The sequence below is a fragment of the Martes martes genome, assembly GCF_963455335.1.
Source record: "Martes martes genome assembly, chromosome: 3".
Lineage (NCBI taxonomy): Eukaryota > Metazoa > Chordata > Mammalia > Carnivora > Mustelidae > Martes > Martes martes.
In genome coordinates, this window is record NC_137890.1 from 71491798 (window position 1) to 71511362 (window position 19565).

Sequence of the window (19565 nt, forward strand, 5' to 3'; positions counted from 1 at the left end):
CTTAAGCTGGAAACCAACTGGACATCCTACCACATCTCTTTGTGAAACCAAAGAAAATCAACGAAAATTACACATCTTTCCATTTGTTATTAAGCTTTGTGGCTCCAACTGACTGAAAACAATAGCTCGGAAATGATTAACCATTTCGAATGGCTTGATTTGTAAACTGTAAAAATAAAACATCCAAGAACGACTGCATTAAGTGAACTGAATGGAACCAAAACGGTCTTGAGCAATTTCCCCTTTGAGAAAGAAAATTAGACTAAATGAACGAATTGACAGGACATTTAAAATTCTGTCTCCAGCTTTCCTCGTGAAAAGGCTTAGCTCTTCCTAAGAAGAAACACGTGGTTTGTTTTATTATCTCTGCTGCCACATGTTTCTTACACCGACTATCAGTATCAGTCAAAATGTGCTCACTGTTAAAGTTTTGTAAGTCAACTGAATTGCTATTCAGATAGGAAAGTAGTTTCTTACTAATGTATCTACCCCACAGGCAGCTCCTACCCTGACTGGGAAGAGACAAATCCAAGTCACCCTTTGGTGTAGGTTTTATTTGTGAAGACACGATAGATATGAACATTTGCAATCCACATGTGTACTGCCTCATTTACAAAGCCTTCATGAAAAGATAAAACATCCTCCAAAGAATCTGATAGGAAGTCTTTTAAGAGAAGTAAAATGGCATCTTGTACCCAATTGCAAACAACTGTCATCCCCTAGATGTTGAATGAAGTGAATTGGTCAGAATGTGTTCATCAGTGGACTCAGCTAAAAGCTGGTCCTTTGTTTTAATTTTTCCCCTACCACTTACTAGTTCAGGCCTCAGTTTCTCATCTGTAAACAGGAAGAATAATTATAAGACCTACATTACAGGGTCATTGTGGGAACTTCATTAGGTAAGACAACATTGAGCATATCATCTGCCCAAAGAAAATGCTCAATAGTTGTTAACTACTAGTCTTTATCATCATGAACATCTACTTCATATGAAGTCAACTAACCCCATAAAAGAAATTTAACTGACAAAAGTGGTAAGGTCGATGGTTCCTGTTTTTATTTTGACTTAAGGTTCCATTTGAAAGGCTGTATAAGGTATTTCTTGCTGTCGTATCAGGTACACATTTAAATAGGGTCTGGAAAAGTAAAGGAAACAGTCAACAAAACAGAAAGGTAACCCATGGAATGGGAGAAGATACTTGCAAATGACACTACAGAAAAAGGGCTGATGCCCAAGATCCATAAAGAACTTCTCAAACTCAACACCCAAAAAACAAAGAATCAAGTCAAAAAAATGGGCAGAAGACATGAACAGACACTTCTCCAAAGAAGACATACAAATGGCTAACAGACACATGAAAAAATGTTCATCATCATTAGCCATCAGGGAAATTCAAATCAAAACCACACTGAGATACCACCTTACACCAGTTAGAATGGCCAAAATTAACAAGACAAGAGACAACATGTGTTGGAGAGGATGTGGAGAAAGGGGAACACTCTTACACTGTTGGTGGGAATGCAAGTTGGTGCAGCTACTTTGGAAAACAGTGTAGAGGTTCCTCAAAAAATTAAAAATAGAGCTACCTTATGACCCTGCAACTGCACTATGGGGTACTTATCCCAAAGATACAGATGTAGTGAAAAGGGCCATATGCACCCCAGTGTTCATAGCAGTTAATGTCCACAATAGCCACACTGTAGAAAGAGCCGAGATGCCCTTCAACAGACGAATGGATAAAGAAGATATGGTCCAGGGCGCCTGGGTGGCTCAGTGGGTTAAAGCCTCTGTCTTCAGCTCAGGTCATGATCCCAGGGTCCTGGGATCGAGCCCAGAGTCAGGCTCTCTGCTCAGCAGGGAGCCTGCTTCCCTTCCTCTCTCTCTGCCTGCCTCTCTGCCTACTTGTGATTTCTGTCAAATAAATAAAATCTTATTTTAAAAAAAAAAAAAAGATGTGGTCTGTATATACAATGGAATATTACTGAGCCAGGGGAAAAGATAAACATCCAACTTTGGTATCAACATCGATGGGACTGGAGGAGATTATGCTGAGTGAAATAAGTCAAGCAGGTAAAGTCAATTATCACGTGGCTTCACTTATTTGTGGAACATAAGGAATAGCATGGAAGACATTAGAAGAAGGAAAGGAAAAATGAAGGGGGGAAACCTGAGGGGGAGGCTACTTGTGAGAGACAATGGACCCTGAGAAACACGGTTTTAGAGGGGAGAGGGTTGGGGGAAATGGTTGAGCCCAATGATGGGTATTAAGGAGGACACGTATTACAAGAGCACTGGGTGTTATATGCAAACAATGAGTCATGGAACACTACACCAAAAACTAATGATGTACTGCACGGTGACTAACATAATATAATAAATAAATAAATAGGGTCCGGCACTCTTTTAAGTGGTGGACACACACACACACACACACACAATCTTCAAAACAGCTTTTTGATATAGGTCCTATTACCCCTTCTCCTACATGAGGAAGCTGAAGCAGAAAGGGTCAGTAAGTCCCACAGCCTATCAGTGTTGGAGGAGGGACATGAACCACAGTGTCCAACTCTACCCCTACATCACACAGGATACACTATCATAAGTTACCACAGGATGTAAATCTGGGCAAGACTATAGGTTGAGGCAGGTATGTGGCCACGGCTGAGGGGGGCACCAGGGCTGAGGGGGTGCTGTGACCTGGAGCACAGGGCTGGGTGGGCAGACTCCCCTGAAAGCTGTGCTAGGTCAGAAACTTGGTTCTAGTCCAGGAACCTAGAAGAGGAGCCTGAGCCCAGAGGTCAGGCCCCAGGAGGGACAATAGGGCCCAGGCAGGACCCAGAATTCAGACATGAAGCCACCAGATGCCCTGATGTGTGGGGCGGGCCCCCAGCTCTAAGCAGGGCTGCCTGCATTCCAGAATTTATTCCCGAATAAATTCCAGAATTTATTCCCGAATAAATTCCAGAATTTATTCCCGGAATAAAGCAAGCAGTGAGCTGAGGGGGAGGGAAGGCAGCTGCTTCTGAGCAAGCTGGTGGGGCAGGTCCTGATAGTTCTGCCGAGGGTGATCAATTAATGATAATCCCAAATTAAAGTGGTTGTTGGTAAGAGCCTTAACTCCCATGTCCAGGTTCATCTACAGACTTTGGGTGACCTTGCAAATGAATTCTTCTCCAGCTCCCAGTCTCAGGTATGGTCCACAGTAGAGATTTTATTACTGCCTCTCCTCGAGGGATTAACGGCTTTTTTTGGCTCCACGGCCTAAGCACAGATGGGGTTAATGACATTTTTCAAGGACTTTAATACCTTTGCGTGAAAAATGACATGAAGATGTAAGACTCACCTTGTTTCTATTTATATTTATATATATATTTCAGAAGACAGATACATATATATTACCCTATTCGAGAGTGAGTTAGAACCTATGCTTGAAAGTATAGGCTTTAATTTTCAATTCATTATACAAAATTTTAATTCCCTATTACTATCCCTTAGGTAGCACTTCAAATTCATTACAAATGAGCTTTATTATTGTCAAACACACATACACATACACACACATATTACAATGCACACAGCTATATAAAATTACAGTATGAAAAATTCAAGGATTCAGGAAATTGAGATTCTGACTTCACCTTTTTTTTTTTTTTAAGATTTTATTTATTTGAGAGAGAGAGCATAGAAAGAGAGCACAGGAGCAGGGGGAATGGGCAGAGGGAGAGGGAGAAGCAGATTCCCTGCCGAGCAGGGAGGTCCCCAACCCCATACCTGGCTCCATTCCAGGACTCCCAGATCATGACCCGAGCCAAAGGCAGTTGCTTAACCAAGTGAGCCACCCAGGTGCCTTTTAATTGCCAGTAACCTCAGTCAAATCATGTAACTTCTTAGAGGCTAAGTTTTCTCTGCTGTACAGGCATGCCTCATTTTATTGTGCTTTGCTTTATCAAGCTTTGCAGATACCGTGTTTTTTACTAATCGAAGGTCTGTGACAACCCTGCATTCAGCAAGTCTATCAGTGCCTTTTTCTCCAATAGCATTTGCTCACTTTGTGTCTCTGTGTCACATTTTGGTGATTCTCCCAATATTTCAAATTTTTTCATTATGATTACATTTGTTATGATGATCTGTAATCAGTGATCTTTGATGTCACTATTGTAATTGCTCTGGGGTGCCACGAGCTGCACCCATAAAAGATGGTAAACTTCAATGACAAAGGTGTCTGTGTTCTGGCTTTTCCACTAACTGGCTGTTCCCCCATCTATCTCCCTCTTCTCTGGGCTCCCTATTCCAAGACACAACAATACTGAAATTAGGCCAATTAGTAACCCTACAGTGGCCTCTAAGTGTTCAAGTAAAAGGAAGAATTGCACATCTCTCACTTTAAATCAAAAACTAAAAACGGTTAAGCTTAGTGAGGAAGGCATGTTGAAAGCTTAGATAGGCTGAAAGTTTGGCCCCTTGCACCAAACATTAGCCAAGTTGTGAATGTGAAGAAAAAGTTTTTAGAGGAAATTAAAAGTGCTGCTTCAGTGAACACACAAATAAGAAAGCGAAACAGCCTTTCTGCTGATATGGAGAAAGTCTGAGTGGTCTGGGGAGATCAAACCAGTCCCAGTATTCCCTTAAGCCAAAGCCTGACCCAGAGCAAGGCCCTAGGTCTCTGTGATTCTGGGAGGACTGAGAGAGGTGAGGAAGCTGCAGAAGGAAATTCTGAAACTGGCAGAGGCTGGTCCATGAGGTTGAAGGAAAGAACCAGCTCCATAATAGAAAGTACAAGGTGAAGCAGCAAGGCTAGGGGAGAAGCTGCAGCGAGTTCTCCAGAAGGTCCAGCTACAATAGCGATGAAGGCAGTTACACTCCAGTGTAGACAAGACAGCCTTCTACTGGAAGAAGATGCCATTGAGGACTTTCAGAGCTAGAGAGGAGAAGTCAATGCCTGGCTTCACAGCTTCAAAGGACAGGCTGGGTCTCACGTTAGGGGGATAACACAGCTGGTGACTTAAAGCTGATACCAATGCTTACTGACCATTCCAAAAATCCTAGGGCCCTTAAGAATTATGTTAAAGTGCCTGGGTGGCTCAGTCAGTTAAGAGTCAGCCTTCAGATCAGGTCATAACCCCCGGGGTCCTGGGATCAAGTCCTGCATCAGGCTCCCTGCTCAGTAGGGAGTCTGCTTCTCCCTCTGCTCCTCCCCGGCTCGTGCTCTCTCTCCCTCTCAAATAAAATATTTTTAAAAAAGAAGAAAAGGGGCGCCTGGGTGGCTCAGTGGGTTAAAGCCTCTGCCTTCGGCTCAGGTCATGATCCCAGGGTCCTGGGATCGAGCCCCGCATCGGGCTCTCTGCTCAGCAGGGAGCCTGCTTCCTCCTCTCTCTCTGCCTGCCTCTCTGCCTACTTGTGATCTGTCTGTCAAATAAATGAATAAAATCTTTAAAAAAAAAAAATAAAAATAAAAAAAAAATAAAAAAGAAGAAAAAAGTACACTTAGCACTGAGTAATATATTGAATTGTTGAATTGCTACACTGTACACCTAAAACAATGTAACACTATATATTAACTATACTGGAATTAAAATTCTTGAAAACTCGAGATAAAGAAAGAAAAAGAAACATGTTTCATGAGATGAATGATCTCATGGTGATTCTCTGATGGTTCCAGGCAAAGGAAGTTGAAAACCTGGAAAGGATTCACTATTCTACATGCCATTAAGAACATTCGTGACTCATGGGAAGAGGTCAAAATATCCATATTCACAGGAGTTTGAAAGAAGTTGATTCCAACCCTCATGGATGACTTTGAGAGATTTAAGACTTCAGCAGTGGCAGTGACTAACTGCATTTGTGGTGGAAACAGCAAGATGACTAGAACTAGAAATAGAACTGGGGGTAGGGGGATGGTGGTATAGGCAAAACAGATGAAGGGGAGAGAAAGGTATAGGCTTCCAGCTGTGGAATGAATAAGTCATGGGGATGAAAGGTCCCACACAGGGAGTACAGTCAATGGTGTTGTAATAGTGCTGCATGGTGATAGATGGGAGCTACATTTGTGGGGAGCATAGCAGAATCACAGACTTGCCTAATCACAATGTTGTACACTTAAAACTAATGTATCATTGTATGTCAACTCTACTTCAATTAAAAAAAAAAAGAAAGAAAGAAATGGAGCCTGAAGATGGGTCCACCTCATGATCAAACTTGAACAGATAAGGAGCTGCTCCTCATGGGTGAGTAAAGAAAGTAGTTTCTTGAGATGGAAACTATTCCTGGTGGAGATACTGTGGAGATTGTTGAAATGACAACAATGGACTTAGAATATTACATCAACTTAGTAGATAAAGCAACAGCAGGGTTTGAGAGGACTGACTCCAGTTTTGAAAGAAGTTCTACTCTGGGTAAAATGCTATCAAACAGCATCAGCCACTACAGAGAAATCATTCATGAAAGGAAGAGTCAATCAATGGGGCAAACTTTATTGTTGTCTTATTTTAAGAAATTGCCACAGCCACTCCAGCATTCAGCAACTACCACCCTGATCAGTCAGTGAGGCAAGACCCTCTACCAGCAAAAAGACTACAACTCGCTAAAAGCACAGGTGATGGGCAGCATTTTTGTTTTAGCAGTAAAGTACTTTTTAATTCAGGTATGTTTTACACATAATGCTCTTATACACTTAACAGACAACAATACAGTTTAAACACAACTTTGGTTATGCACTAAAAACCAAAAAAAAATTCATTTGACTCGCTTTAATGCAGTATTCACCTTTTTATGGTTTTCACTTAATTGCAGCAGTCTGGAACCAGAACCACACTATCCCCAAGGTATGCTTGTGCATGGAAATATCTGTTTTGCTTAGCAATAACAGGATCATTGAGAAGATCAAGTTAATTAAATGTCTGAAAATATTTTATTAACCATAACCATAAAGGATCTTAAAACCAAAGGAAATCATTATTATTGTTCCTGTATAGGAAACGCACAGCACAGTTAGAACAGATAATACTCTGTTGACAAAAGAAACATCCTTTTTAAAAATGCTTTTACACTAATTATGGGATAAAAAATCAAGTCAACTGAGCCTTAACTAATATGATAAAGACAATTTTTATTTTTAAAATACTGTTTCTCTTTAAAAAAAAAAAAATACTGTTTCTCTTTCTCATCTGCTAAATTCATCTAGTGCAAAGCCTATATGGTAAACTTTAAGCAAAGTTCCTGAATGCAACTGATGATGAAAAAAAAGCAGCAGCTCTGAGATTTGGATAAGAGTTGTCCTGTCTTCATTGGTCCCCCAGGTCTCAGTTCCTGGGTCCTACCATGCAAGGAGCCCGGCAGTCACCCTTGGGGACTCTCACACAGTGCCACCTTCAGGGAGAGGGATAGTCAGGCTCTTGTGACCCCAGGGACATAGCATAAGACTCCTTTCTCAGACTGGGAAAATGAAGCCCAAGTTTAGATGTGGTCAGACTAGACAAAGCTACGGTCTCCAAGCAAGACTTCTAAAATGTCTAACTCCATTTCAAAATACTTTTTCTTAAAATGAATTTGAAACCTATTTGGTCTGCTTAAACCATTATTAAAGGACTTTAAGCTTATGTGTAGCTTGCCACTAGGGATTAAAAATCTATGTTGACCAACATTTCATTAATTCATTTAAAAAAAAAACTGATAACTGTTGAAAGACAAAATCATTACAGCTCCCATTAAAGAAAATACAAATGAATCTCAGACAGGAAGAATAGATTTGATCACGAGAATAGTACCTTAGATTGCTTGACCTCTTTCTTTGTATCTTCAGAAACCAAAGCAAAAGCTGGAAAAAAGAAAACATTTTTCCATTAAATTATCAATTAAGATTCATTCTCACATTCAACAGTTGTGCTTAAAATGAGAAAAATAGGGTTCTTTAATAAGGCATATTTTGCTCATTTTTAAAAGCAGCTGCAACTGCTACAAGCCCGCCCGGCGGGCCACCTTCATCTCCGGACCTGAAATTATTCATCAGTGGGAAGCTAATGTGCTTAGCCTACCAAGCGAAAGAAATATTACATCAAAGAAATTAGAATCTGTATACCATTTGTGTCTCTGGATATAAACTACAAAAAAGAGATGCGTACAAAATACACCTTCTCAGCAAGCTCGATTCTGGTGCCTTCTAAAGCAAAGGGGAATTCCTGAAAATCTAGAGGGAAGCGGTACAAATTCCTACTCACACAATCACTGCAGAGCCTGGCAGGCACCCGAGCTGAATCTGGGGCAAGCTTTCATTCTCAGGGGCTGCCAGGTTAGAAGTGTGGTGCGGACAATGGGTGACTGCACAGAGCCCACTCACGCAATGGGGCCAGGAGGGGGAGGGGAATTCAAATCAATCCCTATTTAGAAGGATTTCAGGTTTTGAGTTGGAGCCCAGAAATGGATAAAGACATCCCTCCAGACACACCTAGTTTCTACATTTAAAATAATAATAATAACACTAACAAGAACATGACAGGAAGACTTTGAAAATACAAAGCAAAATAATAAACACCAAGATCAGGAAGATTAACCAGACAAAAAAATAATGTATTTTAACTTGATGGTGCATTTCTCCTGAGGAGCTAAGAGGAAAGCACCTCATAGAGTTTGCTTTCTCTAGTTAGCATCCCCAGGAGAAAATGGGCAACGGCATAGAGCAGTCATGCACGAAAAGTGTTGGACAGCCGATTCGGCAGAGTAATAATATAGTACAAGGGGTTTCAGCGGTAGGTCTCCCGGGAAAACAGAGGAGACCCTTCTGACAAGCAGCAGACAGCTTCCTCCATCCGGACCCCTCCAACCTCATCCCCACCCCCAGCCTCACCCCCACCCCCAGACATCCACTGCCTCCAGTTCTCTCTCCATTAACATGTGCTCAAAGGAAATAATGGAAAACATTCACACGAAGATGCAAATGACTGACATCCTTTAATCATTTCCATTTCCAGGATGACATTTCAAAAGGCAGGGGGAAATCGAAAACATAACCTAAATGAACCTTTATGTGTGGAATGTGGACAACAGCAGATGTTACAGGAGGCCTCCCTGAGACCACCTCCTAAAAACAATAATCCCCAACTCCACCCCTCCTTACCGTCTTCACTCTTTTTCTCCAGAGCACTCACCACCATAATACATATTTATATTTATTTGTTTATTGCTTGTCTTAAATATTAGTTTATTACAAGTTCCATGAAGGCAGGAATGTGGTTTGTTTGTTTTTTTTTAAAGATTTTGTTTATTTGACAGAGATCACAAGTAGGCAGAGAGACAGGCAAAGAGAGAGAGGGGGAAGCAGGCTCCCCACTGAGCAGAGAGCCTCATGTGGGGCTCGATCCCAGGACCCTGAGATCATGACCTGAGCCAAAGGCAGAGGCTTTAACCCATTGAGCCACCCAGGCACCCAGGAATATGGTTTTGACTGCCTGCCCCATACCTAGAACACAGCCAGCACACAGAAGAAGGTCAATAAATATTCATAAATTAATTAATTAATCAACCAATACAAGTCTTTACAATGGCACTGGGATCCCATCATTTACAGGCTGTCTACTCCTTCCACAAGGTACAATCCACCAAGCAAATTGAAGAAATTTAGTGTGTCCTCCCAACAATTTATTCTCAGTAGGATCTGCTCTACTTTCTCATTTTACAAACACACACACACACACACACACACACACACACACACACAAAAGAAGGCAACCACAAAGCCCAAATCATTCATTAAATTCTAAGAAGAAAGGAAAGATTTAACCCCAAACAGCATTTTAAATTCTGCTTCTGGGTATATGATTCTTTGGTTTTGTCATATTTGATTTACCTCCAAACTAGCAGGCACACTTTTTAAAACCCTCAAGAAGATACCAAAAATAGAATTACTAATGAGCATTAGTAGAGAAGTCACAACACATTAGTATCACTGAGCACCACAGAATTCCAAGAAATAGAACATTCAAACAACTTGCAGGATATGAGAACCGTGGTCAATCTAAGACACGACCCTGAGTCCAAAATCCATCTCTACCGACTCCATCAATTCTTAATTCCAAACACAGACAATTAAAGCTTTCTGGGCTAAAATTCCCTCTTTTGTCAAGATTAAAAAAAAAAAAAGAAAAGAAAAAGAAAAAAACTTCTCAGTTTAACACGTTCAGTGACTCATCATCTAATAACCAGGATTTAGTCTTCCCTCACTTTTTTTGCAGGCCAGATGGCTATGTAAAAGGAAGAGTATGTCAATACAAAAGCCCTTTAGAAGGCAGACTCAATACTAAAGAAAACGGGTCTTGATTTGGCATGGGTTCTGCAAGTTACTAACATGTCACCTTTCATAAGTAAGCAGCTAATGTCATTTCATAATGTTTCATGTAGGAATCACATGGAGGGAAGACATTCCTAATAAATCAAGTGAACTCCACAAATCCCCCTTGTCATAATCAAGACAGCATACCTCTATTCAGGCAAAGCTTAACTGAAGCAAGAGTAGACTAGATTTTAGTTCCCTCCAAAACCACAAAGGCCTAGATTTAAAACACCCTTTAAAACACACACACACACACACACACACACACACCTGTCATTTGTCCCTATCACACTCTGCTGTGAAATTAAGAACTCCTTTCCCCCATGATAGAAATAAAGTGTATGATGTTTAAAGCAGTAAGGAGGTGCCTGGTTGGCTCAGTCAGTAGAGCGTGCGACTCTTGATCTTGGAGTCATGAGTTCAAGTCCCACGTTGGGCATAAACCTTACTAAATAAATAAATAAATAAAGCAATAACGTAAGAAATGCATCAGTTACTTTCAGGTATAAGAGCAAATCACAGGCAAGATAATCCTCATTAAACATAAAAAAATACTAGTTGGTTTTTCCTTTGTGTTTCTGTAACCTAAATAAAACAAATCACCAAGGAACCAAATGCATTTTGAAGGCACATAATATGCTATACCACTAATAAGCCCAATCTTAAAATAATGAATCCTTTACAAAATTCCTACCCACAAGATCCTGGCTGTCACAGTTGGTGCAAATGAAGGAGAAACGGTAAAATTAGAGGAGAAAGTAAGAAAAATTAGCAAGTGAGGTAAGAAATTACCTGTCACACAGTGGGACTTTAACACTGCGTGGCCCAGGGTGGGGGGAAGAAGGAAGGAGGAAAGGGTCCCCCAACTCTGCCAAAGGGAGTGGCCACCTGGGGCTGGATATTTATTGTTTGGCTTCATATTAATTTCCAAATTCAGTGGGGAAAAAATATTCTTGAAAGCTTGGCCTTAATGTGCAGTTAGAGAACTATTCCAAGGTAAATCATGCTCTTATATGCCAAACTGCTGTTTAAAAGTAATTTTCCCTTTTCTATTTTCAACATGAATTCCTGTGAATTGCTACAGGGAACTATATTTAAAGTGCAAATCAGGACGGGCAATAGAAATAAGACCTTTCCGAGATAACTTTAAATAATTCAAGCCAACTAATGTGTTAGCACACCTATTCTAAGAGATAAATCAAGATTTTACAACTAACCTGGGACTAAGATTTATAGGCCAGCCTAAGCCCTAGAGTGCCAGAAAACTGGAGAGGAATTAATTGCAACGCATTTAAGCAACCCTAATCAACCATCTTTTCTTGTTCCTGGGAGGAAGCAAGGGACCCCTGGAGGCCCCCACAGGAAAGATGATTGTCCCTCCTAGTTCCTCTCGCTGTTTTGCTCCTCTTTCCTGGTTTGTCCTCCCAGACTCTCCCAGGAACATCTATCATAGAAACCAGATTAAACACACACACAAAAAAACAGAAACCACTGAGACACTCAATAACTCCACTCGGAGGGGTGCTGCCAGGATTAAGTGAGATAAGACACAGCATTTAGCGTGGAGCTCAATGTGTTCATAGCTCAGCTGATGCTGCCGTAAGCCGCTGGTGGGGCAATGGTTTGCTGTGGGTCTGGGTGGTGTCTAGGTGGTCGTGGGCCCTACCCTGGAGCTTGGAGGGAGGCAGGGAATGGAACCGCGTGTCCCTAGCTCTGGATCCAGGACAAAGCTTGCAGCTGGGCCCCCGGCACCTCTCAGGGTCTCACACAGGCTCTGCCCCACTTTCTCTTCTGACACACTGTGGGAGGGAGCCTGTGGGGTTTCCCTTTCTTTCCTGTGACCTACTTATGAGAAACATTTCACCCAGCACAGCTCCTCCCCAAGTGGCTCCAGCTCCCTGGAGCTTTCCAGATTGAATTCCAAGTCCTCCAGAGGAGGCCTTCAACTCCAGGATGTGCAGCCCACAGCTGACTGACTTAGTTCCAATTACCTGCTTTGAAGATAATCCACACAGGCAAAGCGACCAGAAATGCATGCACCCCCATGCAACAACAGGGGGCAGAGCCTGCCTTTCCTTCCACCTCCTCAGATCTACTGTCCCTGGGGCTGTGCACACACGGGGTAGCTGCTCCAGCCACCCACCCTGAGGCATCCCCGTCCAAACTGGGGATGGAGGGCCCCCGGCACTCCACGTGGGCAGAGGACAGAACCAGCCCTGGCATGTGGCCAAAGATCAAATGGTTTCTCAGGTGTTATGTTTCTAGAACAGGGCCTGACACATGCTATGTGCTTTAGGCCTTAGCAGTTTCTGTCTTTAGTATTAGTTTACATTTTCATTTGTGCAGGAGAAAACCAGAGTGGCTGTGTGCACCAGCGTCACCCGTTCTGCTAGGGCCTGGGGAACATAAGTAAGCAGCTGCCCGAGGAGCTGACGTGAGACACAAGTCCCTCAGTCAACAACCAAACGCCCAAGCGCCCGCTCGGCTGGCTGTCACTCTAATGGGAGTCCCTGAGGGAGCACCTGGGGTGGAGACAGAGGCCGTCCCACCCAAGGCAGGGCAGCAGAGGAAAGGGAGGCTCCCAGAGAGCAAAGCACTCCTTGGACCAAACTCAACATGGTGCTTGAGCAAGCAAATTCCAAGCAGCAGAGACTTCAAGTTACAAGAGCAAGGATGCCTGGAAACAGGTTTCTGCATCAAAGTTTGAATAGTTTAGTGTACCCAGAACGCGGACACCCGAGGGGAGGAACTAGAACTGCATGCCTGTGGGGAGGGAAGAGAATGTGACGTGGACACCTGTGGGGACGGAATGTCTGGGACATGGACACCTGTTGGGGAGGAGAGAGACTGAGGCTAGAGATGGAACTGGAGACAGCAGGGCCATGTCCTGAAAGGGCTCAGTGTTAGGGGGTCTGCTTTTATTGTAAGGGCCATGAAAAGCTTCTATCAAAGCAAGTGCCATGTTGAAATGTGTCTTTGACAGGTTTCCAGAGTAGTGCTGGGTGGGGCTGTGGGGGGACAAAACAAAAGGCACAAACATGCCAGCTAGGAAGCTAATGGAGCCGGGTAATGGGAGAGAAGGGACAGAACTCGGATGAGGCAGTGCCTGGGCATGGTGAGTGGTGAGCAAAAGCGGGGTGTTGGAGATATTTAAGCAGCAGAATCTACAGGCCAGGAGTCCAATGCTACCAGGAGATGGGGCAGGGAAGGGAGAGTCCATAGGGGCTGGTGAGAGGAAAGGAGCGTAGGTGAGCCCGGGTTGCAGAGGGAATGGCTGAGCACACTAAGGTGCCATTCACAAGCCCGAGAATAAAGCCAGGGGGAGCAAATGCATGGAAAAACTTGGTCTGCTTCCCAACATCCTGAGGTGCTGAGGCCATTCAAGGGGATATATCCAGCAGCAGGGAAGGACACTCCAGGCAGAGAGAAGCTAGAGAGAAGGCAATTGTTTAAGGAGTTTATAAGGTGTTCTTCCAAGGCATTCTCTCTGTAAAGCTTCAAAGTGTGACGGAAAGAGGTGTGGCCCAGGAGAGCTGGTCTCCAGGGCCTGCTCCACGAGGAGGACCAGCACAGCACGCTGGTCGGATGCAAAGAATCTAGACTCCCGCCTCGTGGCTTCAAATCCAGGCTCTGCCACTTAGTAGCTCAGCAACACCGGGCCAGTGACTTTGGCTCTCTGCCAAAAGAGAGCCTCTGCCTCCATCCCTGAAAAAGGGAGGAAACTAAATAAGAATGAGCTACGTTGATGCATGTACAGGAGAAGGACAGTACCTGGCCTGTGAGAAGAATGATTGGAGCCTTTTGCTCAGGTGCCAAAGAGCAAACTCGGGAAGAAAGATGCTGCCCTGGGGAGGAAGCCAGCGCAATTCCGCAAGAAGACAGCTGGACAACATTAAGGTCAGGGAACCGCTGTGCCCTATTCCGTGGGTTCCACACCACTTACAAAGTGACCAGCCGGTTGAGAGAAGGAATGGAGATTGGGGAGGGGGGAGCAGGCCTCCCCTCAAGTGGGGCAGTGAGCACACCGACATGACAGTCCTCTTTTGAGCCGCTCACTACCTACCCCTGTTTGGTCTTACTCCATCTCAAACACTTTTTCTGTTTTATCAAAGAAGTCAATGGGCAAGGGAGTTTGGAATATAGATTTTTCTTCCCTTGGCGACAGAGTTGGCCAGGACCAATAGAGTCTCTGTGCCAGAGGGTAAACCTACTTATAGAAAGGACAGTAAATAGAAAGAAAATAGAAAGAAATAGGAAATAACTGTATATTTTAGAAAGACAAAGATCATTTGCTTCTTTGATTCCTATCTCATTTAAACAAATAATAGGAAAGCCCATATGCCAAGGGAAACAGAGTTTCGGGGGAGAGATTCAAACCACCACCCTCATGAGCAGGTTTCCTAGGTTGAGTCACAGGTAAGGGGCAGAAGAAACCCCCGTCGCACAGCCCACTCCAGAACAAACTGACCACCAAAAAAATCAGCCCTTCGTATAATCCCTTTGCATTGTACGAGCAGTACTGAACAGACAACTGTCAAGCTAACTTATACAGTCCCTGCTTAAATTGGGGGTATCTTATTTCTACAATAGAAAAAGTGGTTTTAGAAGCCCCTCCCCACCCCATCAGCACCACTGAATCCACGGTAGCCACAGGCTGAGATGTTCTGATGCTGTTAGGAACTTGTCAACTGTCCAAACACCTTTGCTCAAACAACCCACTCTTCAGTTTCTGAGACTCATGTTCCTCCTCCTACAGCCCCTCCAGCAGCATTTGAAAACCTGCCTGTTTCCAAAGGATGCTGGAACCAGAGAAAGACTGCTTTGTTTGAATTCTGGGGTTTCTGGTTCCTTTCCCGAGGAGATGAAGTATCTGAGCAAGACATATCAAGCCTCAAGTCCACGCTTTGCTGTCTCAGAAACAGCTCCTTATTTCATCTTAAAAACAAAGCAGCCAGCAATCATCTTTACATTCTACAGATATGCAAGAAAATCGGCTGGCAAGAGTCCCAGTTTCTACCTGGGCCTATGCAGGGTTCCTGCACCTGCTAGCACATACGACCCACCTGGGGCCTTCTAAAAATGCAAATCTAGAGGCCTCATCTCAGATTCTTTTTTGTCAGAAAAATCTGGAGCTGGGAACCCATAATCTGCCTTTTAACAAGGGGCCCCATAACAAAGGAAACTCTTCAAGACACTGAGGGGATTCTCCTGTGTGCTGAAGTCTGACACACTGGGGTGCACAGCTAAACAGACTCTCAAGGGAAGGGAAAGGGATGATTTTTCCAACAGGCCTTAGCCATTTACCTTCCTTTACTTCATTCACCTCATAAACGAAGAACAAGCTCCAGTATATCCACCCTCAAGGATCTGGAAAAGATAAATTCAGCACGATGTGGAAAGAGCCTTCAGCTTCTTACAGCAAGCAATGATGTAAATAAACTAAAGCATATCACCTTTTCAGACCATAAAATATTCTTTCCGTAGTGAAAATAAGTCATATACCTAGGTGAAGATGGCATTGTTATAACTGAGATACATTCTAATCTTATTTGAGGATACCTTTTCTCATTTTTTGGTATAAACCTACAGCTTTACATCACACAGATAAAGATGATTTTCCATCCCAGTTTCTACCAAATCTTGGGTACCCATACATTTTGAATGAAAGCTTAAATGGATTTATTTTGCCAATTAAGACTCTCTCCTCTTTAGGACGCCTGGGTGGCTCAGTTGGTTGAGCGGCTGCCTTCGGCTCAGGTCATGATCCCAGCGTCCTGGGATCGAGTCCCGCATCGGGCTCCTTGCTCAGTGGGGAGCCTGCTTCTCCCCCTGCCTCTGCCTGCCACTCTGTCTGCCTGTGCTCACTCTCTCTGACAAATAAATAAATAAAATCTTTAAAAAAAAAAAAAACAAAACAAAACTCTCTCCTCTTTAAAAAAAAAAAAATCCACTCAAACTGCCCCCCCAAATCTCTCTGCAGTCAATCTCTCCTCTGAGCTCCAGACCCACAAATCCAACTGCCCACATGACACCCACCTGAACATCTTACGTTCCCCAAACTCACTTTTTCCAAAGTGAACTCCTCATCTTCACCTTCCTCTAAAATTAAAAGTAAATTTTAGAAAAATGTCTGGGTACTTAATGCCAAAGAATGGTTAAAAGAAACTTTATATTATTTAACTACAATTAAAAAAAAATGTTAAAATCTGGTCCTTCTCCATTAGTGTCTGTATCAGTAAACAGCTCTGGTATCCACCCACAGCTCATGACAGAAACCTGACTCATCTTTGACCCCCTCCTTCCTCTCAGCCCACTGCTCCCATCAGCTGCCTTCATCATCTCTCACATAGTTGATTCCGGCAGCCTCCTCGCTGGTCCCACGAGTCCTCACCAGTTGCCTCTAATCTCTGTTCCACGGGACAAACACAGCTAGTTCCTTACAACGGGAGGTTAAACCATGTCACTCTCCTACTGCAGCCCCTCAGCTACTTCCCACTTCTCTAAGAACAAAGCCCAAAATCCTTACCTTCCTCCGTAAGACCTGCATTGCCTGACCGCCACTGAAATTCCCAGCCCCTCTCTGAATCTCTCCAGTGCTGTCCTTTCTCGGTTGTGTTCCTACAGGACCAAGCTCTTTCCCCTCCTGGGCATGTCCCCTTCTTCCACTTAACTGCTCTCGGCTTCCCCTTCAGGTCTGAGTTCTGATGTCTCCTCCTCCAAGATGTCTTCCTTGACTCCCTACTCCAAGGTTTCTTAACCCCGCACCCAGCACTATCAAAAATAGACCGGGGCGCCTGGGTGGCTCAGTGGGTTAAGCCTCTGCCTTTGGCTCAGGTCATGGTCTCGGGGTCCTGGGATCGAGCCCCGCATCGGGCTCTCTGCTCAGCATGGAGCCTGCTTCCCCCTCTCTCTTTGCCTGCCTCTCTGGCTACTTGTGATCTCTCTCTCTGTGTCAAATAAATAAATAAAATCTTTAAAAAAAAAAAAAAAAAAAGACCAGATCACGAATTCTTTAGAGGGTGAGATTGTCCTGCACATGGTAGGATGTTCCTCAGAGCCCCAGCTCTGGATGCCAGTAGCACTCCCTGCCACAACCAGAAAGTCTCTAGCCACTGACAAATTCTCCAATGGGGGGCAAGAACACCCCCTATCGAAAACCACTACTCCAGACTCCAGGCTAAAGCCTTCCATTTCCCTGCCTGGCATTCTCCCAGCACCCAGACGCCCCTGCCAGGGCACTGAGCACGGTGCGATTTGTTTTGTGTAGTGTTTAATGCCACCTTCCCCTTGGAGACTGCCTGCTCCACCAGGGGAAAGCCAAACTCGATCTGTCTTCTTCCTGCAATATCCCCAGTGCCTGATACATGTAGATACTCAACAGTCGGAATAAATGAAAAAAATTCCAAGTACAGTTCTTTCTTTTAATACTATTTTTGAACTGTTAACATTTTCTAGGAGTGCAAATCAGCGCCTACACTGAATTGGGTTCCTCTAGGGAGTGGCTTAGTGAATAGAGCTTTGAAACATGGAATTAAGGGAGACTCTCAATCAATAATAGATCTGATGAACCCCCAACACTCGCTAAACTTTCCTTTGTGTTGGGAAAGATGGAATTAACACTCCTATATACTATTCTTTACCAAGAATCTGGCAACGCCAAAGATGGATTGTCCATAATGCTACAAAGAGGCAAAACGTAATAACATTTGCGAATCCCCCATAATCCCTTTGTGCCTAGAAACACCCTGATTTATGTTTCTAATGAAAAGCAAAAAACAAAACAAAACAACCTGGCTCTTAGTGGTCCAAATGAAGTCAGTATTAGGACTTACTCAAGTACTAGACCCACAATGCTTGCCTCAGAACAAGTTAACAAAAGGGTCAGGATAGTTCCTCCCTCCCCCACACCCCACCATTCCACCTGAAACAGATGTTCTTTCCCCCTCTCCTTATCTGCTCCCCTGACAAACAGCTTGACTGCTGGCTATAGATAAACTCCTTTGAGTCAAATCCATAACCAAGAGAACCACGTCTACTTGGGAACCCCAGACTACCTGGACAAGAACTCATCCAGATGGGTAAACTCTCTCAGTCATAGCTGCTTAAGAAATAAAAGGAGGGCTTAAAAATCAAAAATTAAAACACACACACACAATAACCTGGGATCAGGACTGACTCTTGGTGTCCTAAAATGTCTAACTCACTGCAGTGAAAAGAATTTGAGGGAGAATTGGACCAGAATGAAAAAAAATCAACCCTAATTTTGGTGGATGCTAACAAATTCAATCCTGACACATACAGAGTAGAAACAGGGATAAGAAAGATAAAAGTTAGCATCTTATTATTTTACCATTGGTTCAAATGAGCTTCTTCACAGATGTATCAGTTAGGATTAGGTTGGCTGCTGCATGTAACAGAAAACTCAACTGAGGCTTAAACAAGACTGAGGTTTATTTTTAATCTCCTGCAATACAAGTCTGGAAAAAGGGACCCAGGGCTGGCGTGGTGCTCCACATCCTTCAGGCACCCAGGCACTGCTATCCTTTCTGCCCCACCATCCTTACTACGGGCTTCTGTCTTCAAGGTCACCTCATGGTCACAAGATGACCACCATGGCTCCAACCATCAGATTTACAGACAATGGGAAGGAAGATGAAACAGAGAGAAGCAAACAAACAAAGAACAACAAAAAGCATGCATCCCAACTGGGTCAGCTACCTTTAACAAGCTTCACAAAGAGACCCACCCAAAAATCACTACAGGTAATTCAGCGGCTGCCCCCGCTTGCAAGGGCCACTAAGAAACTTCTTTTCCCTGGACACACCGCTGCCGCCACCACCATGAGATTCCTCCATCCTTCCCCTTGCTCCCTGTATTATTAGTCAGCTAGGGCCGGCTTAACAACAAACACAGACAAACGGTAATTTATTCCTCACAGCTCTGGAAACTAGAAGTCTAAGATTAAGATGCCAACAGGGTTGGTTTCTGCTAAGACCTCTCTCCTTAGCTTGCAGGTAGAAAAGTCTTCTCACTGTGTCCTCCAATGGCCTTTTCTCTGTTTGGGGGCATCCCTGGTGTCTCTTCCCCTTCAGAGAAGAATAAGGACACAGTCCTGCTGGACTAGGGCCCCACCCTTATGACCTCATTTACCCTGCATTATCTCCTTGGAGGTCCTATCTCCAAATACAGTCACCCAACATTTCTGATTATATATATTTTTTTAAGATTTTATTTATTTATTTG

General features: G+C 43.6%; 1 protein-coding gene across 5 annotated transcripts in view; it reads right to left on the reverse strand.

The window, feature by feature from the left end:
* The window catches only part of B3GLCT (beta 3-glucosyltransferase), a 115685-nt gene that overhangs the window by 93251 nt on the left and 2869 nt on the right, over positions 1-19565 (reverse strand). For all 5 annotated transcript variants that reach the window (XR_013966577.1, XM_080799148.1, XM_080799150.1 and 2 more), the window contains exon 2: positions 7765-7814. Coding sequence is in view for 4 of the 5 variants with exons in the window: in XM_080799148.1 (XP_080655274.1) it covers positions 7765-7814 (50 nt within the window). In the remaining variant the exon portion in view is untranslated. The remainder of the gene's footprint in view (positions 1-7764; positions 7815-19565) is intronic.